Raw genomic sequence first — 14718 nt, 5'->3', positions numbered from 1 at the left:
ATACTGCTGGAATATTATTGTCAAAGAGTCGTAAAACTGCATTCACTCACTAGTTATGTTTCATGTGTGCGTCTAGAACAAGAGGCATGCATAACATCGGCAGCTATACTGTCATGTCACAAGGTTTACTGGTCCATCGATAACCTGACTGTCTTGCTGGATAGGGCCTGGCTTCAGTCCCAGATACACTGCATACATTACATACGAATAATACGAACTGAGTGTCCTTTCCAATGGTATCTGACCGAGCGAAAGGCCAGTTCGTATGTAATGAGACCTAGTGTGGTATTTTATTTATTACCCACGTCTTGCATGCATTAAATTGACAAAACAGCATATTATTGTTATTTCAGTGGTTTCAAACCGAAACCCGTGTCAAAAAGAGGCTGTGGAAGAGTATTGTACTGCAAACACTATTACGTGGTGTCACACTGTAATGACGAAACTACCTTGGTAACCGACGTCACAATGCATTCCTCTCGCCATCGCTTCCACACTCCGGCGCAGCGATGACTAGCATAACATCACCGCCACAGTCTGCATATCACGTGATCCGGCTTTTCCTCTTGTTTGTAAACAAACGCACATATTCACTGGCATAACGCAAGCGATTCGGCACGGTTTTCATATTGTTTTACACTGTTAGGTAAATATTCATCAACAACTGCGACAATAAAGTTTATGACAATACATATTTAAATTTCAAACCGGATGCATCGTTTGCAGGCTTCGACCACAGCGCGTGGACCCATAAAACCTATGTTAAAAAAGGATCGCTGCGCAACTCGAAACAGTATTACCGGATCTAGGATACTGTCTCAGTGAAACTAAGCAATCTTAAGAGCGATGTTTAATTAGATGTGTAGACTCATCAAAATTATGAGACTTAAGAAATATGTATATTTATCATTATGAATGGACTGTGTAAGATATGACGCATGGAACTCTGGATAGGAGAGTGCCTCCTGCAGTAAACTACTCAGTAGCACCCCGTTTCATGAATTGCATGTCTCAGTCGACTAACATCACTGGTGCAAACAAAAGTAGTTCCGTCACAACGTGGCCTATTTGAGCGGTCATCGGTTATCCAATCAAATCGTTAGAATCTCAGGTCAAGTCGTTACGACACGGGTCAAGCGATTCGACACTCGTGTGACGTACTAGGTCAATATGGAACCTCCCATATGTTGATCACGTGAGTAATCGACAAAATTATGAACCTGGCTTGATGAAGCGCTGAAGTGAAGGCACGCCGCATCTACACCATGTTTCTCGGAGTATCACTGAAGGCGCTATGTGTAAATCTAAAACATTTTATAGTGTAAAACTCCGTGGCAACAACGCATATGCACACAATATAAAATCGTCTGTCACTTGAAGCACCTGTAAAATCATCCTATTTGAACAGGGGTTGGTTCCATGAAGCGTTCAAAGGCACAATGTGACGTCTCTCAAGACAAATGAAGCATATTTCTCAACAATGCTCACTATCAGCCTATCAGCCCTCATAGCAGCTACCACATCACATAATTAATAAATAAATAAATAAATAAATAAATAAATAAATAAATAAATATTTGAGGTAAGAATGAATTTAATTAAAATTGATAAAGGTCTTCATCATTCAAAACAGGAGGAAACGTCACGACCAATACATATGTACAGCGTTACGGTTAAGAATTTACCGTGACAAACGATGTGAGAAATCCCCCTGTGAACCAGCACAACAGAACAAAGACAAGTCATAAACGTTCAAATTGTATTATTATGCAACGAGAGCAAGGTATACAAAATTCACAGGTCAATTTCAATGCTGATTACAAATACAGTTCAAGAGAGATAACATCTAAGTCAATGGGTCACAAAAATATAATATATCAAACTCACCAAAGTCTTGGTGAATCAGCTATGCAGAATGTCAACACAGCGATCGGTGTGACAGCAGATAATGTAGGTCAGGCGTTGACGGATGCAAATGATATAAACTCCAGAAACTAGGAGCAGATAAATTCCGGAAAACAAGAATACTAAAAGTGTTATTATCAAAGTCCTAGCAAACTTATAAACATTTAAAGGTTTAACGAATCAGATTCCAGATTGTCTTACATAAGTCTTAACAAATGCTGCCAAAATGGCCATATTAAGTTAGTTGGTGAGTATAGTTTAACGCCGAATTTAGCAATATTCGAGTAACATCACAACGGGGGCACCAGAAACATTGTACCCATGACGACGCAGGCGTTATAAGCGAACGTCTAATCAGTACGCAACCTCCTCGCCAGTTTGGTCAGTCATCTGTTCTAAACTAGATTTTGCAAAACGTTTCGATTTCATGCTGTTTAAAGGCGTTGTTTAAAGGCGAACAAATTCGTAATGTTGAAAGGATTACTGTCATGAGTTCATTAAATGATAAAACTTGGAATTCTTACCAAACATTTACACCAAAACGCAGCTGTTCACATGCCTGATATTTAAACATGCTTTTCAACAATTTGATGTATGGTCCTCGTACGGTGCATAAATTTGGACATAGTTCCCCCAAGTTAGTAGAAAAATTCAGCTTAGACGTAAACATATATGCTCAGTCACAAAAGGTGAACAACACCCAAATCTTACCAGTTTGTAAACTCCAGAAATGTAAGCATGAAGTAAGTAATGCTTATAAAGACCTGTCACGTGACATTGCACAAACACACCAAATTGAATTGAACAAAACGCACGTGCATCCTGTGGTCTACACTGCACGTGATTTATATAATGGGATATGGGCCCCACTGTAATTCAGTCTTTAAAATCATTTGAAAATAAATGCTCATCTCAGAACTGCTTAGTGTCAGATAAGAAACTCAACATCACGTGGTTGTAACACAATGGGCCATCACAGGGAAATGCCAGAAAATGCTGGACACGAAGTCATTGGAATGCTGAGAGCCGGGATGAGCTTTCGACAGGCAGCCATGGCATTTTTAGGTCCAACATAGTTCAATTTCTCCAGTCACGCCAGGCACAAACTGGAATAAACCATTCTTAGCCAATATGCATGACCTAGAGGTCAAATCGAAAGCGAGGCTTAGATAGGTTGACCCAACCTTGAAAATGACGACCTAGAAAAGGAAAGATTACTGCCGTATGCCTTTGTGTCGGAGTGATGCCCGTAATGATTTCACGGTATCGTTTCACCATATTCCAAAGAAAGATCACAAGAAGACAGTCACCATATTCCAAAGAAAGATCACAAGAAGGCAGTGGTTGACGAAAATAAGGGGACAAATGCAACATATGCCATATTTGGGATTTCACTTTCTTAGTAAAGTACAAATTCTAGTACTTTTTCGGTTGAGTCTCAACCCGCACTCTCAGAGTCCCAAATATGACATATGTTGCATTTGACCACTTTCTAAATGGCATTGTGTAATCATAGCTTTCGGCCATGGGAGCCGCGCCAATTTACACTTATCAGAGGGGTACACAAAGTACGCTGTCTAGACTACCAGTTGTCCGACTTCATTTTTGTGGAAGTCGCGGTGGCTGAGCGGGCTAGGCGGTCGACTTTGTTTGCTGGCGATTAGGTGCCTGACTCTAAAGGTGCGGGTTCGAATCCCGGATGGGACTCAACCGAAACATTACTAGAATTTGTAATTTACTAAGAAAGTGAAATCCCAAATATGACATGTGATGAAAATAAGGGGAGATCCTGGAAAATTATTCTTAGTTAGTACGCAAGAATTACGCTATGTGGCATAGTCCAGATCTCGACGTGAAACGCACAAACTGTTCACTATGCAAGATTTTAATTAAGGGTACATGTACAATGTGAATGTCATACACACACACCACCACCACCACCCCTTCTCCCAGTAGTTCGTGTGTACACTACTGAGCCACACCCCCACCCCACCTAAAATAAATTATGAATGGTCCACCATGTTATTTTTTTATAGCACATGGGCAAATGCAGACACTGATGTCGTGAAGGCAAAGAGTTGTATTTGCAAACATTCTATGTTCTAATCAAAGTGACATTTCGAGTATATCAAGGGTAGACACATGCTGTTAAAAAATACCCAAACCCTTAAATATACTTGCTAACTCACTCACGCCAGTGCTTCAGGGACACAGGAAACAACTAAAATATATTTATTGTTTAAACATTCATCTCAGATGCTGCTGATCATGTCACCTGTTGAGGACCCTCCCACAATCCACCAGTCATCATATCAGGTACAGTAAGATCCTCAATTTTGCCAACTGACATGGTTTTAAAGTACATGCATTTAAGACAACTGAACTTTGACCTATATGCTATATTTACACATAGGAGTACTGATTGCCCATACTGTTTACTCTATAAATGAGGATTCCTTGCCTATATTCCTTGATATATATTTGTAATTCCAGAGACGTATTTATTGTTGTTCGTGTGGTCAGAGAAATAATAGTGATGCTTTCCAGTGTTTATGTTACAGTGAAGCAGAGAGTGATACAGCAGCCACTGACCCACAGTCCCACACAGAACAGCTCCACCAACAATTACATAAACAGGAGAGGCAATTCAAGGAAAAGGATGACAAGACAGAAGAGCTGAACATAAAAGTTGAACTTGAAGAGTTTGGAGCATGTAAATTCATGTGTGATGATAAAAAATGATTGAATATTTTCCAGTATCCCATCATTTCAAACACTGGCACTGTTAGCTGGTACTGTTTCAGTTGTTGAATTTCTCCCAGGTTCTCCCACTGCTTTGTGAGATACCTTGCCCAGTCAGCACAACTGAATGTGATGTGTCTCTGTTGTATAAATGATTGATGAATTCAGCTGCAGAAAAGAAAAGTCTTTGACAATTTGCTGCTGTTTAATCAATAATTCATGAAAAAGAATTTAGTTTATCCTGTTTGAAGAGTGTTGGTTGGGAATCTGAAAAAAAGTCAGAGATTCTGATAATGGGTGAGGGGAGAAAACCTATGATAAATTATGAATTGATCCAGCCATTGTTGCCATTCGTGTTATCATGTCAGACTTATGTATTCAAATATATCCATATAAACAGAGATACTACCTAATATATCTGCAATTTTCATCCCGTGAAAATTGTATTGTTAATTCACCAGATTTACGGTTTGAAGCTACTGTGAAAGAGTTTATTGTTATTAGACTTTTAAGACACCATTCCAAAATAATTAACTGCACTCCAGGCGTTGGTTATATACTGAGTCAAAAAAGAAACTTCACATTCTTTCTTCAGGGCACTATAAAAGAACAAGAGATTGTAATGTGGTTAAATTGTTATTATTTCATTGATGAGATCTGTGTGATGTACTCGATTCACTGACAATGCCACAAGCAGTTCCATTAGGCTACACCGCTGTTCCAAAACATGGGTATACAGAATGTCAAGTCACAAGAATAAAAATTCGAAATTTCTCAATTCAATATTGTGTATGGCCGTTCCCGCGCATTCACCATTGCCAAACACCGTCTCCTCATCGACTGCCTGATGCTTGTGAACACGTGGTTGGGGATTCTGCGCCATTGCTCTTGCAAGGCAGAGATAAATTCCTGCAAATTCTGAGGTTGGTTCTTAAGACCAAGAAGAATTCTCCCAAGTGTATCCCAAACGTGCTCTATTTGGATCAATTTCAGGTGACCTCGATGGGCAGTCCATGACGATGATTCCAGCGTTTTGAAGGAAATTTCGTGTCAACATCGCGGTATGCGGCCGAGCATTATCATGCTGGAACTGTAGACCTGGGTAATAAAATGATCGGGCCGACCCGTAGATGCGTCCAGGGTATAGTGGAGACTTTTCGGAACGTATACCCTGGTAGATATCGAGGATGGGAGATGATTGGCAGCCAGCAACCGATTTCTAATGGTCTGTGAGGACAGTCGACCTCTAAACATCTCAGCCCTGGTTCGTGTAGCCGGCAGAAATCTGTCACGTAGGTGACGTAGGACGATTTGACGGTCTTCCGCTCGTTATGTCACATGTGAACGACCTTGATAAGAAGTGGTGCCAGTTTGTTGTAGGCCATCTCGCAAGTCATACACAGTACGACGGCTGCATCCCATTGCTTTTGTGACGTCAATAACTGATCTTCCCGCTTGCAACGTGCCTACGGCACGTCCACGTTGCACATTTGACAGTCGTGGCATTTAAAGTACCGTTAGAACTGTGGTTTAAAAGTGTTTTTCAGTTCTTGAGGCCAATGTAAACACGTTCAAATGAAGAAGATTTCCAGGCGAAGATCACGTGCAAAACCTGATTTGGCACTAACGTCATTTGCACGACGAATGGATGGGTTTGAGTGGGTTTTGCTAACGTTTTTCTATAGTCGAAACATAGGGATTCCATTTCGGATACATCGATATATCATCAGAATTTTTCATTAATTTTTACAAATTACATTTTGTGAAGTTTCTTTTCTTGACTCAGTATATATTTGGGTTAGTAATCTTGTTTGCTGTAGTGTGAATCCTGATTTGTTAATCTGATAATATGTCCTCCTTAAAACAGTGGTACAGAATAAATAAATCAATTTCGATAAATGTTTCAAATATTCCTCATGCAAGTACCATAAGTTCATTCAGGTTAAATAATCATTCACCTCCAATTCAGTCAAGAAAGAACTTGAAGTTTTGTCTTGCCCTTTGTGTCCCACTCGTGTTGACTGAAGTAAATATTTACCTAATGATGGTGTGGCGATTCGTTTTCCCCCTGTTATTGTAACATGCATGCAGTCATTTGAGTTATGATATGCGCACATTGACATCATCGGTGGGTACAACTGAAAATATACGCGTGAGTAAATACCCCGTGCCTATAAAAGATTCGATAGGACAAAACATTTTAAACAGAAATATAAAACAAATAATTTTATCGCATAAATAAAACAATTTTATTTGGTCCCGATACATTCAAGGAGAGCTATGTTGATCTGCATAAGATTAATAATATTCTCGATTACCCAGCTCATGAAATATCAACGCCACTCCCATGCGGACGTGGTTTACTTGAATCCAGGTAACGTAATACGTTGAGTCTGTTGCTTTGTTAATATGTTGTTAAAGTAAACGAGAATGAGTTCCCTGGGTAATATTTCCACTATCGTCACTTTAGAGTAGTTTCCCTTCATTACAGCCGCGCAACAACGTAAACATTAACCTTTATCTAGGTCACATCGTGATGTGTTGTGAAGAACAGTACTGGTGAACACATATAAGATGATCCACGACCTGACAAATGACCCCAATTTGCATGCTTGGGAACGCCCCACAGAACGATCCACTTGAAACAAGAGGGAGACAGGTTGTCTGATAAATATCGAGAAGTTCATTTTCCCCGTGCGTTTCACGCATTAATTGTTATAGCACACTCGATTTGGGAACAGGTACAATCCCAACGAATTGAATCAACACAATATACTGACGCAAATATGTTTAGGACCACCGATCCATTTCACGAAGCAAATGACATTTTCCTGGATTTTTTTAAACAAAATTGTTGAATATCTAAAATGCTTGTCAATGCCCCAATCATCTATTTGTCTTCGTCTTAACTAAAGGTTAGCGTGGAATATCAGTATCTTATGCCTGAAATTGCAGTCTTATCATTCGAAGGTATATGCGGTGTTGTTTTAATGGGTAAAGTTGACTTTTCGTCTGCTAAATATTAAATAGATAATAGCTACATATAGTTAATTGTGTTTCATTTAACTTTTCAATATGTTAAAAGTTATCTGTTACTGAATGGTGGTGGCTAAATCAGAGTAGCAAAGGGGAAATATTTTTATCCCATACTTTTGTTCCTATTTCTCTGTACGGGCTGATTTTCGTCCATAATTCCGCTGGTGATCGACCGGGAAGACATGTTTTACATCAGTAACGGTGTTGGCTTCATGTCACGGTTAGCATGTATTGCACGTGTATAATCGTCAAGCTACCTGTAGCAGCCAAGTGTACTCGCCCAATTCGTTGTACCGCCTCTCTTGTCACAAATGCGTTTGGTGCGCAGGATCATCTAATATGTGTCTAGCATTAGTTACTCGCCCTTCAATCCTTAGATAGGCTTTAGAACATATTTGGAGCCCTTTCCCTGTCCTCCGTGATTTTCCTGGTCTGTTGGACAGTTTCGTAATGTGCCGTTCAAAGGAAATTTGAAACCAGGGAGTACAGATTGAGATTTGTCGCCATTATGCGAATATGTCGACGTCCTTGCCCAATTTAACCTCGTTTTGGTACAGAAATGAATATTCATGAGGCCCCACTAAGAATGGTCTATAGCCTGCCCATGCAGTGGCAGGCCTCGAAAAATGACGCCAGGTGAAGATCCTTATCTTGTGACGTCATCACATCGCAACAGATTTGCCACTGAGCCAGATTTTGCTCAAAGTCTTCGGAAAACACGAGTGCATTTGCAGCTCGTCCGTTATCTGTCCATTCTGCTGAGCTCCGTGCTCCTTGTTTATGTGTGTGAATTTCGCCATTTCATAAGATTTCCCTTTTGTAATGATGTCACGACTGTTTTTTTTCAGTTTTGCAATCGAAAACGGTCTAACTAATGTTTCAAACGCTGGAGTGATTCTTATCCTCATTTCCGCCTGTTTAGGGAACAGTTTCATTGGGAGTTGCTAAAGTTTTCTTACTGAGTAGATGTGAAGAATCGGAAAACTGGTAACGGAAGAAAGCTGGGTCCGGTCTCACAAATCGCGTGTTGGCGCGCGCAGGAGCAGGGAACCAGCTTAATACCGAAAGAAGCGTCTCGTGTCACTTGCAGATCTTATACTTTCAGTTCACATAATTATGTCATGGCCAAGCTTTTCAATCTCGTCGAGAAAATAGTCCATGTCCTCAAATGTTGTCCCTGAATTCTGAAGCACCAACCGGAAGAAGTTCACATGCTCCTTTTGTGGTTGGTAGGTGATCATCATGGACCCAGTGCGGAGCATGCGCTCCTTGATTAGGGGCGCCACCTTGTGGAGTCGAGCACGGAATTCTGGACCTTCCGGGACTTTCCTCAGTGACGGCGGGATGTACCAGAAGCAGACATTGGTCAGTTGTGGTTCTGAGACAACCAGTTTGAAGCCTTCTCGCACTATAAGTCGTTCTACAAAATACTTCGTGTTGTCGAACAATGTGTTGACGTGTTTCTCCAAACCTCGTGTGCCCTGGCAACAATACATTCATGAATTAGTTTGATAAACTTTGATAGTCATATATGCACTTAAACGTGGTGTAGTCGTATATAGTTTAAGGTAAATGCAACCTTTTGTGTGCTCCTTCAACAACATGTTAGCACTTACACTGAAACGACTGAATCAGTATTTGTTGAATTTAAATGAAAGGAAACATTGTCAAAACCACAGACTCACACACACGCACACGATATGGAAGTGCAATCCACTAAAGCGGGACTATAAAACAAACATCATCACTTCACCTGCTACTACAGTCTAGAAACTGTCCTCATAAATTGCTAAATATATCAGTTTAGAAACGTAGTGAATAAATATTACGAGGCAAGATGAACAACACCTTTTCTCTAATAGAAACTGTCATGCATCACAGAAAAAGTTGTTTGGTTGACAAACTAACACCATTAAATACGTGATTGCTGTAGGCTGGCACCCAGGGGTGTGTGAGTGCACGGCACAAACGCTATTCTGAATGACCTTTGAGTTTGTCATCAGTGGCATCACAGTCAGAGATGCCTCTACTTCACTAACATCCTGCCTGTAAACCACGACCAAGATGCGCTCGATGTGGTTCATAGCTCCTTGCAGTCAAAGGGAGCTCCACAACTTAACCTCCGCCAAAGGGAAGAATAGGATATATAGTTACGCGACAAATAGGCAGAGGTAATGCTCCTCCAGGCTCCCAGACGACCTCCGTAACATGAAGGGACCTGCTTTCGTCTGACCAACAAATCCGTCTCCAGGCCCGAAGGTTCCATAGCAAACAAACGTGCCCCTTAAAAACCATATACAAATCTGTCCCATCAAAACCACACACAAATCTATCCCTTCCACACCACACACATATCTGTCCCTACCTAACCAAGCACAAATCTGTTCCTTCCAAACCAGACAAAGACCTATCCCATCCCCCCAAACACAAATCTGTCCCTTCCTAACCACACACATACTTTCCCTTAAAATCCACACACAAATCTGCCCCTTGAAACCAATCACATACAAATCTGTCCGTTAAAACCTTACAAAAATTTGTCCCTTCAAAACCACACACAAATTTGTCCCGTCCTAACCACGCACAAACCTGTCGTTTCCAAACCACGTACAAATATCCTCAATTCTCTTTATTCAAGAGAAGGTAGGCCATCGGCCCATGGTACAAAGTTATACAAAAGCAACCTTCAAACTACAGAGACGACCATCGTTGGCAGAGTAGATAAACATGGCTAGGTTTCTCAAAACCAGAGGAGTAGCATTACACATCAGTCGGTTCAATTTACACAAGGTTGGATGGGTGGAAACATCAGCAGCGACAAAACGATAATGTAGGTCATCGTAAGCAGTCCTATATGTCACTATGTCACTTCCAAACCTCAAACAAATCTGTCCCTTCCAAACTACATACAAATCTGTCCCTTGCAAACCACAGACACACATGTGTCTCTTCCTGAACAATGAAGATGCTGCTGCCTACCTTAGCTTTCCACATGAGCCAAAACTTGAAGACATCGACCTTACGGCCACACTGGAACGTCTTGTGACCCATGTCGTAACTGACGTCGTAGCACTTATCGGGTTGGTAAAGGTAGGGCGCGTGGGCGCTGTGAGCCTCCTGCAGCACGCCCTCGTGTTTTGTGAGGAATGCTGAACATTGCTGTGGAGCACCTAGAAGCTTATGAGGGTTCCATGTGACCGAGTCCGCGCGATCCACTCCTTCCATCAACCCACGATGACGTCGGGACATGAGGACGCCGCCTCCCCAAGCACCGTCCACGTGAAGCCACAAACCATTAGCGACACACAAGTCGGCGATGTCGTTGATTGGGTCGAAGGCGCCAAACACTGTTGTTCCTGCTGTGGCCACGACTAAGAACGGACGTCCACCCTGGAAGAATTTAGATTCCAGTATAGTCTGTTTGACCCCAAAACGGACTGATGAATTGCAATCTAACCCGAAAACTAATAAACATAAAATACTCAAAGAAACGCTGATCATAATCAAAGCAGAATACCAACTCTGTGTGGTTTCTGCAGAATGTTTTGTCCAAAAATAAAAAACCCAAAACGTTGTTTAACAAACTAGCATTTAAATATTTACCGGATGCAGTTATTACAACCATTTGGGCCTTTCCTACTATATTCTAATCCTGGGAGTTGGAGAATCGTCTGGTGTCCTTTTTCTTTAGATTATAAGGGAGCTAAGTCTTGATCTGAAAATGGTCATAGAATGTGATGGTTCTCAAGTTAATTTGAAATGCCTAGCTGGTTACTCACTGAAACACGAAACAGTAAAATGTATAACCATGGTATTTCAGTGTGTTTGGTATTGGTGTTTGGACAGAGCAGTACGAAGCCGTACCTGATGTTTCGTCTCCTCAATCTGGGCTTCAAGGTCCGCGGTAATCATCCGGCCTTGAGGGTCAGTTTTGACCAGTCTCACGTTATCATGTCCGAATCCGAGAAGACACCCTGCTTTAGTGATGGAGAAATGAGCCAGTTCGGACGCATACAGCACCAACTGTGGCATATCAAACAAACCCCGCTTCTTTGTCTCGGGGAAAGCCATCTGTCGGGCGCAGCTCAACGCCATGATGTTGGCAATAGATCCACCGGGAGCAAAGATACCGTCTCCACCCTCGTAACCAATCAGTTGTCTCATCTTCGCCAACACCGCCAGTTCCATGACGGTAAAGACGGGAGCAACTTCGTAGGTGTACTCACTGCAATTGAGAGCGTCCGTCACGAGCTGACCAGCAAGACCATAAGGGTCCAGACTGGAAAACAACTGGTTGACGAAATGAGGATGACCGGTTCTAACACTGTATTTGATGACATCCTTGACCCTGTCCATTAGCTGTTCGTGGCTCTCGCTCATCGGCTGAGGCTCCAGGTCCATCTTGACAGACAACTCTTCAGGTGCCATCCATTCATTGACCTTGCCTTCTCGATCTCCGGTCTTTTGGACAATGTCCTCCATGATGACCTTGAAGATGTCACGCAGGAAATCCTCATGCCCTGCAGACTTGGTTTGGAATGTTGTGTTGTTGGATAACATTCCAAGGTGTAAACGGCCAGTCCTGTCCAAGATAACACTGTCGTCCGACCTTTTCGACACGTCGCAACAGTTACCACTGACCTCGCTGTACAATGTCTTGCCTGAACCTTAAACATACAGTGTATCTTCACACAGAGACATAGAACTACCGATTTACAGTATATGATGTCCACTTACTTTTCTTTTTCAGGTTATACAGAAAGTATGGTCACTAGACCAAACGAGAAACAAGGTAACTTCATCAGTGGCAATAAGTAGTCTTTAAATCATGAGCACTTCTAGGTTTGAATCCGCCACTTTAGAAAAAGCTTGTAAGTCTTGTAAGTAACATGACTAATCACATGAGATATTTTGATATTTATCAAGGCACAATAGTCAATGTTACTACTAACTGCACACATAAGATAAAAGTAAGCAGTCTGTTAACGCCTCAGAGCCAAACCTGAACACAGCTGAAATGCTTGCAAATGTTTCATGTGGGCCACTTATATATGAGAACATCGTCGTCCAGTGAAACTTTGATACAAGGATCTACAGTCGGGACATGTACAAATGACGCACGTAATACTCTGCCACATAATATACGTACTAGGTTAATGCCAGGTTTGTGCCATTTATATAATACTGTAATAGCCTGATAAATGATAACAATTTTGCCCCGAGTTCGAGACAGAGGACAACATTGTTGCACACGTCATATCGTGTTAAAGGGCTTCTTTCATTTTACCACTTTTTGTATATGACGCCATGTGTGGACTGATCAAAATACGTGTGACGTCACAAGTGGCTTAGAGTAGTTTAAAATATTTAGATTTGGAAGACCTTTCTGCTGTCTGTCGATTCCATTTCAGACCGACGAATTGCTCACGAACACACGAACTAAGAATTGCAACATAACCAAATTTTGCTCAGGCACGTAAAATCGACAGACCAACTCTGATGATTTGTTCTATAGTCTTGGACACCTCACTCAAGAAGTTGTTTAACAAACGATCAAAATGTTGTTGTCAACTTTTAGGGAGGGGGGCACTTGCTAGTAGTAAATCCAGGTAACAAACAAGCTCCGGTTACTCGCGGGGGAAAAACAATAGCAAAAGCAGCAACCAGTGACGGGAAATTGTTCTGGATCAGTGTGGGTTTAAATGCTGTCACGGGTGTCCCACGCACAGCACCGCCCACAAATATATCATGACACTAATCATGAACGGCCAGGCACACCCGACAGCAAGTGAGTTAACTCTTGAATTAATTCTGACAAATGACCTTTCGGCCAGGTAGTTAAATACCTAACTCAGCGTGACATAGCTGTAAATAGTCTATAATTTAAATTTGCTTAGCTCATTGCTAGGATGATCAGAAATATCATCATATTTTATTTATGTGGAAAGTTTAAGAGATACAGTTGGTAGAGTTCTGGCCATCTTATTTAGGCACGTATTCACACGGATGCACGCACACTAGTGAAGTATGTTTTAAAGTTCTACTGATGTTCACGAATACGCCTATTGCTTCCCTATCCTTCAAGACATTCTTTCCAAAGCGAATATAAATTTTGTTCTGTGCTAAAAACTTTCTATTAAATTGTCCTCTTGGTCACGTGGTCATAAATATTGAACAAAACGAAAAATGAAATCTCACCGCCGTTTGGTTGATCTGAGTTGACAGTCGCTGTCTCCATCTTTGAAATCCAATGTCAACGCCACAACGTACTCCTGTATAGCAGATGCACTGAGGGACGTGTTTCGTTCCTTCAGAACAAGCTCAAAGCCACGCGTATGTTCAGAACGGTTTGGTCTATTTCATCTCGCCTGACGCAAGAGTTGCGTTGTCTGAAATTTAAGATATGCAAATAATTATGTCAGTAAATTCAAAGAATATATAAAATTAATATATGAGTGAGTTACGCTCGTTTGCACGTGATAGATGATACAAGTATTGAATGGCAATACTCATGGGTGATTGAGGTGTCCGTCGATGGGATGGATTTAGCCATATATAACTAGAGTTTAGGATGAAAATATCTACGCTGTTATGTCTGACCTGTATATATATGCCGTGATGTCTGGCCCGTATACACACACACACGCACGCACGCACGCACGCACGCACGCACGTACGCACGCACGCACACACATACACATACACACACACACGCTCAGCCACCGCGACTTCCACAAAACACACACACACACGCACGCACGCACACGTGTGGCGGTGGCTGAGCGGGCCAGACGGCTGACTTTGTGTGCTGGCGATTAGGTGACTGACTCTGAGAGTGCGGGTTCAAATCCCGGATATATATATTTTTACGTTATGTCTGGCCTGTATATTTATATGCAGTTATGTCTTGTCTGTATTTATATGCCGTTATGTCTGGTCTGCCTGCATATCTATGCCGTTTGTCTGGCCTGTATGGAAAAGATGAACAATAAGAACATATATTCCGCGGAACTGATGAGTCCAATATGGTGGTTG

At 41.6% G+C, this 14718-nt stretch overlaps 1 protein-coding gene across 1 annotated transcript; it reads right to left on the bottom strand.

The window, feature by feature from the left end:
* Positions 1-8789: 8789 nt before the first annotated feature.
* On the bottom strand, positions 8790-13921 carry LOC137277479 (cysteine sulfinic acid decarboxylase-like). Its single transcript, XM_067809219.1, has 4 exons — positions 13882-13921; positions 11548-12350; positions 10663-11073; positions 8790-9164 (listed from the first exon to the last, which is right to left on the bottom strand). Exons 1-4 carry the CDS (start codon positions 13919-13921, stop codon positions 8790-8792), a joined length of 1629 nt encoding a protein of 542 aa, XP_067665320.1.
* Positions 13922-14718: the final 797 nt, after the last annotated feature.

This window comes from Haliotis asinina, chromosome 1 (genome assembly GCF_037392515.1).
Source record: "Haliotis asinina isolate JCU_RB_2024 chromosome 1, JCU_Hal_asi_v2, whole genome shotgun sequence".
In the NCBI taxonomy this organism is placed as follows: domain Eukaryota; kingdom Metazoa; phylum Mollusca; class Gastropoda; order Lepetellida; family Haliotidae; genus Haliotis; species Haliotis asinina.
The sequence above is the reverse complement of the archived record's forward strand: the minus strand, read 5'-3'. Positions and strand labels throughout refer to the sequence as shown.